General features: G+C 38.5%; 1 protein-coding gene across 11 annotated transcripts in view; it reads left to right on the forward strand.

Annotated features, from left to right (window-relative positions):
- LOC149317568 (oxidation resistance protein 1-like) overlaps positions 1 to 11,501 on the forward strand; it is a 340,865-nt gene extending 329,364 nt beyond the window's left edge. For all 11 annotated transcript variants that reach the window (XM_089517823.1, XM_089517827.1, XM_089517825.1 and 8 more), the window contains 5 exons: positions 1,808 to 1,933; positions 3,436 to 3,588; positions 6,131 to 6,226; positions 6,798 to 6,871; positions 9,648 to 11,501. In XM_089517823.1, coding sequence (XP_089373949.1) covers positions 1,808 to 1,933; positions 3,436 to 3,588; positions 6,131 to 6,226; positions 6,798 to 6,871; positions 9,648 to 9,783 — 585 coding nt within the window. In that variant the 3' untranslated portion in view covers positions 9,784 to 11,501. The remainder of the gene's footprint in view (positions 1 to 1,807; positions 1,934 to 3,435; positions 3,589 to 6,130; positions 6,227 to 6,797; positions 6,872 to 9,647) is intronic.
- Positions 11,502 to 12,593: the final 1,092 nt, after the last annotated feature.

Here is a 12,593-nt window from a genome sequence, read left to right on the forward strand (position 1 = left end):
TGGCTCTGGGCATAGTTGCTGGCCACCTTTTTGAGTGGCTTTTATCACTTCTTGCATGTATAGGAGAATATGGAGTGAGGCAGATAGGCATCAAGGAGCAGCCTCTGGCTGCTTCTGCCACAATTGGGCTGCGATCAGCCTGGGACCATGGCTACTGCATGGCCCACACTCAAAGCAGGCTGTGGAATCAAAGCCAGCAATAGCAGTTTACTGCTTCTTTTTCTGGCAGCTTCCAGACGCTTTGGGGATGTGCATCATCTGGACTGTACGCCCCTGAAGCAGCTAGAAGCTGTTTCTTTTGGCCCGTCTATTTCAGGCTGATGTTATATAACTGGTTTCATGGAAAAGTACAAGTAGAACCAGGGAACAGTTGCAGCAAAGAATGAAAGAATGAAATGCAGTAGGGAGGAAGGGGAAAACAATTGGATAAGATATAAAAAGAGTGCAAAACAGATGTGATTATTTTGCCATTTAAATAACTTTATCAGCCCTATGGTGAAATGTGTTGAATGAATTTTGCATCTGTAATAATTAAGCGTGACATTTATTTTTTTACTACAATAGTGACTTTAGAATGTACAGTTCAGACCAATAGTTTAAAGATGCAGTCTTTTTTACTCACACTAATTGAGAATATAAACCTATAAACTCAACAAGTTAGCAAGCATTATATTGACCTTCCTGAAGAAGAAAGACTCGGACTTGGGAAAACTCATTTGTCTGTCTCATTTTCAAACAATGGTCATGTTTTTTTTGTTCACAGTTCTATATGGTTAGCATAGTTTTATAAGAAAAAAATAGTAGTAACATGAGATTGCTTGTGAACAGCTTAAGGGTGAGTAGGAGAAAGGGAAGAACTTTCTATTTAAAGTAAAGGGTGCTGTTGTAAGTAAAGCACTGCAAAGCCAAACAATAAGTTACTGCAGATGAGTAATCAGAGTTTAGTCTGCTGCCAAACAGCTGTAAATAACGGAAGATCTGGGCAAAGAGGTGATGAGAAAAAAACTCAGCCCCCTTCCTTTCTGTACCCTCCCTGGTCTTGTTTCTTTTGTGGGTGGAGGTGTAACGTTGGACAGTTCAGCAGTAAGTTTCTATGCAGCATTTATATGGAAACAAAAAATAGTCAATATTACTACTAGTACCATTTTAAATAGCATCATACTAAAATGCTTCTACGTTTTTATTATTTTAAGAGACATTATTTTAATTTATCATTGTATGGGACAGTCCAAATCTTATTTTATCATTGTATGGGGCAGTCCATATTTTATGACGGAAAATCCACACTTAAACACAGATCTTTCTCAAACCATGACAGCTGAGGATAGGAGTCTCTAATTTAAAATATTTGGTGTTTGGAGAGGAAAATCCACTGGAGAAATAGTCTTGTTGCCCAGTGTGATTTCCTCCCACCAAAAGACCTGCATAGATCTGCTTCACCACCTTTCTGTGACTAGGCAGATCCAGGCTTAATTAAAGGAATATCCCACCACTATATCAAAATTTACTGCATGTTTGTTAGAATTCATATATAAATTGCCATATAGGTAAAATATATGAAGTTAAATTATTTTTGAAGGAAAAAAGGAGGCAGAAGCTTTAATGTGTTATTTGGTGTACCATGTTCTTGAGCTTTCTGCAAACAGAAGAGTGCTACGGAAAACTCCTAATCAGCTAGCTGTATAATCTGTACAGTTTGGAATTTCATTGTTCTGTATAGGATAGGTAATTTTAATAAATTTTCACAGTTTTGTAGGTATGTTGCATAGCATTTTGAATGCTAATTTAATATTCTCCTACTTTACAGATTACCACAAGGGAAGATATACATTCAAAGCAGGGAACAACCATCAAGACCGAACTGGAGCCTGAGGCATTTCGGCCAAATCTTAGTGATCCCAGTGAATTGCTGCAACTGGAACAAATTGAAAAGGTATGGGCTAGGAAGAGTGTGGTATTCCTCATAATAACACAGCTTTCACATTGTATTTAAACATGTTTGTTAAAGCTGAACTGTAACAGTTACTGTTATACATCTGTTCCTGTAGTAGATGCTAGTGTAAGCAAGTGAGGAAAAACGAATTAAGCATGACTAATCTGCTCACATGACAGTTTAATGGGAAATCATTTATTCCCCCCTCCCCCCCCCAAAAAAAAAGATAGCGCTGGCCTTACATTTCTTATTTATATTCTTTGTAACTGTGCATTCTTACATTGAGAAAAATGTATTTTTCTGTAGATGATAAAAGAATAAAGGAGTAAGTATATTATTATTCTTCCAAAAGGACTGCATAATTATGTCAACTTTTTTACTTTGTGTTACATGCAGTGAAGGTATTATGTGTCATTAATTCTCTGTGTGTGTGTGTGTGTGCGCGCGCGCGCACCCATATGCTTATGTGCACACTTATAAGTGCATGTTTTTATACACGCACACACACACTTGCCTGTGTATGGGTTGGTAGAATATATCTATTTCTAAAGGTCTCAGCAAGATAGACCACTTTGCATACACCACATCTAGTGGAATGTAATGGATTCTCAAATGGTCTTGCAGTTTCTGGAAATCCAGTTGAAGCTCTAATCTGATTTTAGCATATTGAACTAAGATGGGCTATCAACACAATTGTTCCCAAGTACGCTCTCCAGCATTATGGTGTTCATTCATCTAGTCCCAAAGTGGGTGTAGTGCCCCCCTGGGTCGTTGGATAGCTCCAGGGGGTGTGCTGAGGGAAAAGGCAACAGAGGGGTTGTGAGGGAAAAGGGGGTGGCAGGGAATTGTGGGGATGAGGACTTCATAAGGCTTCCTTTGTACACCATTCTGGGACAGCACACAGGGAAGTCGAATGGAAAGCTGCTCAGGGAGCAAGTTGTATGTCCATCCAGGCTGTGAGGCAAGAGACCCAGCATGGCTCCTCTGGCTTTGCCATGCCCTGGAGAAGAGCAAACAGACCCTTTCCTTCTCCTTTCCTTGCTCTCTCTCTTTCACACAAGCCCTCATCTTGCTAGCTAGCCAAGGCAAGGGGAAAAGGAGAGAGCATGTGTGCCTGCCCCCTCCCTTTCCTTTTGCCCTGGCTTGAGCTAGGCAAAATGGAGGGGGGACAGGCATGTGCAAGCTCTCCTCTGTTCCCCCTTGCCTTAGCTAGCTAGCATGGAGGGGCACTAGGGTTGTAGCCTGAAAAAGTTTGGGGACCACTGATCTAGTCTATGTTTTCTTGTATTAAACACTAGAAACATTGATGTAAAGCTCAAGGACAGTTATAATATTCTTTCTTGAAATAAGAAATTCAGATGAAGGAACAGAGGGAAAACTTTTTTCTTTGTGTTTGGCAGAGTAGTCTATCTATTCTGTAGTGGTATTATTCCTTTAAAAACTTGCATCAATTAGCTGATTTATTTAGTATGCATACTTTATTTTTATCTGTGTTTTATTAGCTAACAAAATACCTTCCACCTCGAACTATTGGTTATCCATGGACTCTTGTCTACAGCACTGCAAAACATGGAATGAGTTTGAAGACCCTGTATAGAACAATGATGGGGCTCGACACACCCGTACTACTAGTTATCAAAGACAGTGATGGACAGGTATGGAAATAATAGCACCGTCTTTTTCCCCCTTCTATCCATTCATGCTGTATTACATTCATCGCATGAGAAGTACAGTTAGCTTGTTAGAGAAGATTGAACTTAAACAGTGGGATGATGCTGGAGAAAAGGAAATCAGGTGTTCCTTCTAATGTGTGCGTCAATATACGATCCTTTCTAAATTCTTCAGTCCGTGTCAGATTTCTCACCAAAGCCTGACTTTTTTGGGTTACTTGTAAACGCAACATGTATTTCAATATTGATCTACATGTCCTTTATTGTTAATAGTCTTGTAGCATCTTATAGACTGATCCTTCTTTTTGTGAGTAATGAAGTGGACTCATGAGTTTGGAATGATCGTAGGCAAGAACCTGTTTCATCAAATGTATCCACAACAAACTTGGCAAGTGCCACAAAAGTGAAGTGTTCATCATAAGCACAGACAGCTCAGTACTGACTGCTTGAATTATATTCTTTGGTGAGCCAAAAAGTGTTTTAATATGTTACAGCAAAAATAAAACCAACAAAGTTCCACTAATGACAAAATAATTTGGAAGATCAGCAAGAAAAGAGTGATTGACCAGTAAATCAAATTTCTCATTCATTCTGCTTCATTTATAATAATATGATTTATTTATATTCCTCCTTTTCCTTGTAGAATCAAGGTGGATTACAAAGCAAAGGGATCAAAATACAAAGTACACCCCCCGCCAATTACATCACAGCAAACATAATGCAATAGATTAATTACACAAGTTTTTTTCTCAAACAAGTGCAAATGTGACCTCTAAACCATGTTAATTTATAACTAGAATTATTCTTTATACAATTTCTTTCTTAAAATCAGAGATGGCTTCTTTGTCATTTTCAAAATTCTGTGTGATTTCCTTCTTTTTCCAGGGAGTTAGTGTCTTCAAACTATTCCCATGTAGAGTGTCTTACAGCCAATACCATAATCATTTTTAAGGTTAAGTATGGGAATTCAGACAATTACACACTAGACAATTCTCCATTTGCTTGTTCTTTCCAGTGTTAATCTTTTGTGGATTATTTTGCTTTGGCCTAACTCCACTCACTCCCCAAAACAATTTAGCAGGTAAAGATGAAATGCCTACGACTAATAGGTAGAAGTAGACTATGGGCCCAAACAGACAGGCTAAAATAAAGCTGCTTCAGGTCACTTTGGAGGTATGCTGTTTAAATGATGCATGTGTCCCAAGAGTCCAAAAGCCGTTCCAAAGCCAGGCTCCATACTTATCAAATTTGCAGATGACACCAAATTAGGGGGAATAGCTAATACCCCAGAGGACAGGATCAAGATTCAAAATGACCTGAATAGACTAGAAAGCTGGGCCAAAGCTAACAAAATGAAATTCAACACATAGAAATGTAAGGTATTGCATTGTATAGTGTCTAGATCAAGAGAAGTAATAGTGCCACTGTATTCTGCTTTGGTCAGGCCCCACCTAGAATATTGTGTCCAGTTCTGGGCGCCACAATTCAGAAAGGACATTGAGAAACTGGAGCGTGTCCAAAGGAGGGCGACAAAAATGGTGAAGGGTCTGGAAACCATGCCCTATGAGGAACGACTTAGGGAGCTGGGGATGTTTAGCCTGGAGAAAAGAAGGTTAAGAGGTGATATGATAGCCCTGTTTAAATATTTCAAAGGATGTCATATTGAGGAGGGAGCAAGCTTGTTTTCTGCTGCTTCAGAGAACAGGACCCGGAACAATGGATGCAAGCTACAGGAAAAGAGATTCCACCTGAACATTAGAAGGAACTTCCTGACAGTAAGGGCTGTTCGACAGTGGAATGCACTTCCTCGGAAGGTGATAAAGTCTCCTTCCTTGGAGGTCTTTAAATAGAGGCTGGATGGCCATCTGTCAGGGATGCTTTGATTTGGATTTCCTGCATGGCAGGGGGTTGGACTGGATGGCCCTAGTGGTCTCTTCCAACTCTACGATTCTATGATTCTATGATTCCAGTCTGCTTCTGGCCTCTTAAGATGCATGTGTCATTTAAACAGCATACCTTCAAAGTGAGCCGAAGCAGCTTTATTTTGGCCTATCTAATCAGGCCCTCTGATCCTAGTCTGGTAACTATTAACCTAAATAATCTGGCAAGATAAGCAGAAACACTAGAGATAGCACCCAGCCACTGCTTATCCAGACAGTTCTACTAGGAAATAACTTTTTATTTGAAGCATTTCCTTTTTTCATATACTGGCTACTGGGGCAAGCTGTCATCAAATAAACCATTATAGTTAATATTTGGAATTTCTCCTAGAAAATAATAGCAGTTATCTTGCTGAACATAGTGACATGCAAACTGGACATGGTTTATATCTTACCTGAGGTTGCCCTTGCTTTATGCCTTGTGCCTGAAGGGATGAGTAGATATAAAATCCACTGAAGTGAACTGAAATTGTTGGGGGAAGTCCAGTTAATTTCTTTGTTCATGAAGTAAGACTGGATCATAATTTAATATAGTACACACAAAAATGGACGTGTCATGATCATCAGATTTTTATTCTTTTCTTTAGATCTTCGGGGCACTAGCTTCTGAACCTTTCAAAGTCAGTGATGGTTTTTATGGCACTGGAGAAACCTTTCTTTTTACTTTCTGTCCAGAGTTTGAGGTAAGGGCTTAAAATGATGGTTGATGCAAAATGATATCAAAATTGCTTGCAAATGTAAAATATTTATATTATTAATATATCCTATGTACGAGAATAAGTACAGTTAAATTTTTGTCAGCGGTGTGTAAGCTTCTATACCTTTTCTTGTAGTCTGTAGACTTCATAAGTTATATCTGTAGAACTGAAATCTGTAGAACAGAGCAGAGTTTGTTTTTGTTTTTTAACCCATACAATTAGGCAAACTAAGAAGGATTATAGATGAAGACTGCAAAACAAGATTAACCTATGTCTGCCTGTTTCAGATAAGTTAATCATGGCCATGGAACCAAAACAGTACTAGTACAAACTGAGAGGATGTTCCCTGCTCTTTGGGCAGTGTGGGTAGATGAGATTTAGTTCAACAATTCAGTTAGCCACTAAAACTTATTGCATAATCTTTATGTTAAAAAGTAATGCCTAACCCTTTCTAAACGAGAAACTACTGATGTTGTTCTTACTTCTTATTTTTTGACATTACTATCACTTAATTTGTGTGTGTCTGTGTTTTATTTTATTTTATGAATCATTATAGGTGTTCAAATGGACGGGAGATAATATGTTCTTTCTTAAAGGAGACATGGATGCCTTAGCTTTTGGTGGTGGAGGGTTAGTAATGAATTTCATCCTTTCTTACAATGAATGAGTTGGTTTTCAGACACAAAACTGGAAGTAGTGATATTTACCTTTGTAAATATAATACCTGAAGAAGCTCTATAGTCCCCAATAATAATAATAATAATAATAATAATAATAATAATAATCACTGGGAATCTGGGTGGCTTACAACAGAGGGGATAATAGATGGTTCCCTGCCCTCAGGTTTACAATCTAAAAAGACACAACACAAAAGGAGAAGGGAATGGTGGTGGGAGGGATCAGGTCCAGCATTTTTCTCTCCCTCTGAGGCCTGGACCAAGGCAGATGGGCTGGAGGGAGGGCTGTGCTTCTTAATAGAGGCCAGGCCCGATGGCGTTGGGCCTGTCCTTTCACTCCCTCTTAGGCCAGAATATGACAGTTGGAAGGAGGGAGGGGAGGGCTCTTCCTCTTCAGGCCAGATGGTGTTGGGCCTGTCCTTTTATTATAAAGGATATGTTTTATTTTTCTGCTTTCCTTTGCTTCCAGACGTTTTTGGAACCTGCAACTTTTAGTTCATGAAAGCCTCTAATGAGTATTACCAGTATTTGCAAATATGTTTGTTTTTATCTGGATATGTATAAGGCTCCACCCCTCCCTCTTTGATTGATTATCCATATTAATTTAAAACAACAACAGCAACACACATTTATATTTACAATTTCTGTAAATACATTACCATTCTCTTCTCTCTACCCAATCATTGACTGAATTACAACAGTAGAGGTACAGTACCATCCCCATATCTACAGGGGATATGTTCCCAGATTTTGTGTGGTTACATGAAACCATGGATGCTAGCATACCCCAGGCAAGGCAAAACAGGGAGGGAGGCAGCAATATGCTCATCTCCTGCCTGCCTGCCTTGGTGAGCACCCACCATGCCCTTCTCCAGCAGGATCACCTGTCAAGGCAGCAGGAAACTCCCCAAGAGCCATCAGGAATCCGGATTCATAAGCCCCTGGGGCGGACCATCTTTATCAACCCCCCACCCCTGCAGAGACTTTGGGTCCCAATGAATCTAAACCCTACCAAGTAGTGATCGGTCCATGACAACAGAACTACTGAGAGTTCCTCCACTCCCAGATGACTATCGTCCTGCCCCAAACAGAAAACCAGGTCCAAAGTATGTCTGCCTACATGGGTGGCCCTAGATATTATTTGTGACAATCCCATGGTTGTCATGGCAGATATGAAGTCCTGAGCTGCTCCTGACAGTGGATGTTGAAGTCCCCTGGCAGAACAAGTCAAGGGGACTCCCAACGCCACTGCAGAGACCAACTCCGTCAGCTCATGCAGGGAGACGGTTGTGCAGCGGGGTTTATCAGTAAACTGACAAAATCCCTATTCTGTCCTGGTCACCCACCTTTAATTAAACACACTCATACCCAGTATGCTAAGGAAGGAAGGAATCCCGATAGAGCACTGCAACTCTCCGCCCCGCCCCCCAGGCTTCGCCTGCTGCTGTATAGAGAACCCAGGTGGGCAAAACTGGGCAAGATTAACCCCCCCCCCCCCCCCAAGCATACATCCAGCCCAGTTTGGGATTACTGTCCCAAAGTAATTTGGTACATTATTGAGTTGAAGATGGTGAATTGTGACTCATTAAATTACTCAGTTTCTGGTAGTTCCATGTAATCCATTATATTAGTTGCTTGTTCAGTTCCTCATTATTTATGTTTGAGGTAGAATTTTCTCTTAATAAGAGGCTCATGTCTTTCCTATATGAGATGGCTGTTTGGGAATTTAATCTTAACCATAGGTGAGCTGCTATGCTCTCAGCTTTAACCTAGTGTGTAATACGGTAAGAAGAATAGTGGCTTACTTTATGGGGTTTTGTGCATTTGTCTTCTTTATGATGGATCCAGCACACTGCTGGTACCACTTTTATGGGCAGCTGGTCAAAATTACATAGCTTTTTGGTTGTTGTTTTTTCCTTTTCACCCATTAGTTGAAACTGACATAGAAATGTTCGTGGCAAGGAAAGAATTACAGCAAAAGATACTGATTTAAAATGAAGTTTAGACAAAGTGCCCCTGCATTACATGCAATGGACTTTGCCTATTTTTCTTGCATTCCAATTTTTCCTCCATCCCAATTGGCTTTTGTGAATACAAGGAGAAGCTTCTTGCTTATCTATTTGGGAAACTTAATTATTTGCAGTGATAGAGCCAACTAATTAGAATCAATTAAATCAGAAACATACTAACAGAAAGGACCAATTTAATTAAATTTATTTTGAACAAGTGATTGACTTAAATTGCAATTTCAGCATTAATGTTTCTCCAGAATTAATTAAACCACAGTAACAAAGAGCCTTAAAATCTTACAATACCCAATTGGTGTTTTACCCAAAATCTCAGTTTCTTAGTTGTTTTGTTTTGTTTTGTTTTAAAAAGTGCACTGCTAGCTTTTTTGTGAGTTCCTTGGAGTTGATTAATTGCGAAGTCAGGTCACAAGATGCAACTTATGATGATGATGTGTAAGTTTACAGCGCTTTATAAATAAAGGTTAATAATAATAAAATAATAATACTCAAAAATAGTTGCAGTGTGACGAACGGAGTTGTTTTTTAAAACATAAGCACTAGTACTATAATGTAATGTAATGTCTGTCTGCAGTTAACCCAGTTGATAAAAATGTCTTTCCAGCAAAGCATAATTGAAATGAATCTGTAACATATTAAAAATCGATGTGTTAACCATTGCTCACTATCTTTCCCATTTCTGCTTCTTTGTTCATATTGTAGGGGTGAATTTGCGCTGTGGCTTGATGGGGATCTCTACCATGGAAGAAGTCATTCCTGTAAAACATTTGGGAATCGCACTCTTTCTAAGAAAGAAGACTTCATTATACAAGACATTGAAATTTGGGGCTTTGAATAAATACAAACTGCCAGTATGAAAGGTGGTCCCAAACCTGACACTGATCAGTGCAGCACAAAAGCCCTTGAAGCAATATAATGCAGCATATTTGTTTTGCAGTATGCCTTTTGAAATTCTCTGCATGGCCATCTTTATTTTTACATGAAACTGTGGGTTGGGGTTGGAGCTGTCCATTAAGATTATTTTTTCATCTGCCTGTTATATTTTGAAATCTACTCTCAATTCATAATTGATTATCTGAGTCATCATGTAGCACACACTCTTGTTTCTTTTCATCCCCACCAGTTCAGAACTTAATACTTCCTTTTGGGCTATTTCACTGAGACAAAGAAATTATACAAAACCTGATGGAAGATTCCTCCCTTGGCCCAAAAAAGAGGGCTAGAGATTCAGAATTTATTGGCACTGACTAGTCTGGACTATTTCTATCAATTGGTGCCACTTACTAGACAGGAAGTATCCATACACATTCAGAAGTGCCACTTTGTACATGTAGAGAATTCACATTTGTTGCATTTTACAGTTAAAACATAGCTGCCCTATTGATTGTATTAAAGTATTTTGCACATGCTGTTAAATGATCTGCAGGCTTGGGACAAAGATTGGGCAAGATTGAGCTACATGGTCAAAGAATATTCAAAAAGCACTGGGCCATTGGACAAAGTGAGCATAATGCAATGGGTAATTATTAGCTATAGCAGGGCATTATATGTACTAAGACTATGAAACAGATGCATTTTTCCAAACAGCATATAAGGTGTTCAATATATATACTGTTTTATAGTTCTTCTGTTGTAGCCTTGTACCACATCATCTCCAATAATTGCTCCTGTCCAAAAACTAAAAAAAAATATAGGTGTGATGTTTTCTCTTCTTTTGAGTGGATCTATGTTGTAAACTGCAGTTAGCACCAGCTCTGATGCAATGGGGTAATGTTCTCTAGATAGACATCGTCGATGTGTAATATGCAAACTTTACTGTTCTGTGACCTCAAGACAAAAAAAAAAAAGATAGGCTATAATATAGTAAATCAGTAGCTCTTGTCCACTTTTGTAGGAAAACTGAAAAGCCATTGTGGCAATAATCATTCAAAACCAGTTTATTTCGAAGCTTATATGTTTATGCAAAACAAAAATAAAAATGCTGTTAAGTGTGACAGTAAATGAATTTGTGCTGAAATCTCAGCTATTCCAAATGAACATTGTATATATACCTTGTAAATTAATGTTTAAAAGTAGTTTTTGTTATTTTAGAAGGGAAAAAGTCTTGATTGACGGGTTGCTTCTAGCACTTTAAAATTATTCTGGAAATGGAATAAAAAGCCAAATGGTTTGGCTTAAATAATTAACTATAGTTGTATAGTATGTTGCTAATACCAAGTTGTTTCAGAAGTTTGAACACTTATCAGAGGAATGCTTACTGCTGTGTAATGGGAAGGGGATGTTCTTTCTCTATAATATGCTCGTGCTTAATATGGCTAAAACACAGCATTGTTTTCTGTCTCATTGTATAGCTCCCAACTCCTGTTATAACTTAGTACAGTATATGTAGATTCAGTGTTTACAAACAAAAGGAACTGTAAATAAATTAAAATGGCTTTTCTCCCCTTTGGTCTTCCACAGCAGTATTATTGTCTTTGTCGGTTTAAAACTAACTATAAACAATCCTGTAATGGATTTTAAGAAATATAAGGTAATAGTGACATATAGCAAATAAATCTAAATACATGTAACATTAAACTTGAGTTGGGCTTTATTTAGATATGCAAGTATTTCCTAAACAGGAGTGTCATTTTCAGTGTTACCAGTTCTTACGTTGGGAATGTCAATGTTCATATCCATAAACAAGATGGGCAGCTGGTTGATAAACCTAACCACCCCCATTTACAGCATAGATTTTTTTTAAAGAAGACAATTTAAAAGTGAATTCCCTAAAAACAGTCCTTATAAGGACTAGTGCTAACTGGAGGAAGAAGAAAATGGGCAGGGTGAGGAAGGGAATGAAATGGAGCATTATAAAAACTGACATAGCTTATTGGGTTATTAATAGAAAATTTCCATTCTCCAATCTTTTGTTTCATGCTCTTATATTAAGAAGTGTTGTCAGCCAGGGCTGGGCAAAGTTTGGCCTGAAGGCTTTCTTGTACCCAGTAGTCTCTCCAGACTGCCCATTTTCTGGCAAAAAGAGAGGATAAATTGCTTTTTCTGGATGTGCCCAGAAGTAGCATTTCACCTTTTAAACAGTTAAGGGTTTTAAAGTTGTTGTTTTTTAAAATCAAAACCAGAAGATGACTTCTGACAACTTACCATACCATTTTTTATTTTTCTCAATCAGGGTGGTCTCCAAAGGATCCCATAGGGTGAAACTGACCCTTGGCTTGCCTGCCACAGTTGCCCAGCCCTGATGTAACTATGTCCTCTTCTTTAGAGACATGGAACTTACTCTCTCCTATTTTTTTCCTACTCCTTCCATGTGTATGATGCTGGATGCTTTCATTTATCTATGCTGCTCAACAGCTGAAAATCTTGTCTGTCTTTTATGTAGAAAAATCTCCTACGTATATGTCCTAATGTAGTCTGCTAGGACAACTACAATTTCATTTAAAATGATTTGTTTGTTGGAAATTCAGATGCTGAGTAGAATCTCTATGTCTTAATTACTAAACACTTCTGCTATTGTTTGGAAATAAGCTTTGGAATCTGGCGAGAGAGTTAGTGTAAAAATGTGAGCCTGTGTTGAAATGTCGTGCTCTAGATAAGTTACTAGAAACTCCCAGAACTGGTACATTGGTCAGTTCATAAACAAAGTGT

This window comes from Sceloporus occidentalis, unplaced genomic scaffold, assembly GCF_023333645.1.
Source record: "Sceloporus occidentalis isolate IW3139 unplaced genomic scaffold, rSceOcc1.0.p SCAF_3, whole genome shotgun sequence".
Classification (NCBI taxonomy): Eukaryota; Metazoa; Chordata; class Lepidosauria; order Squamata; family Phrynosomatidae; genus Sceloporus; species Sceloporus occidentalis.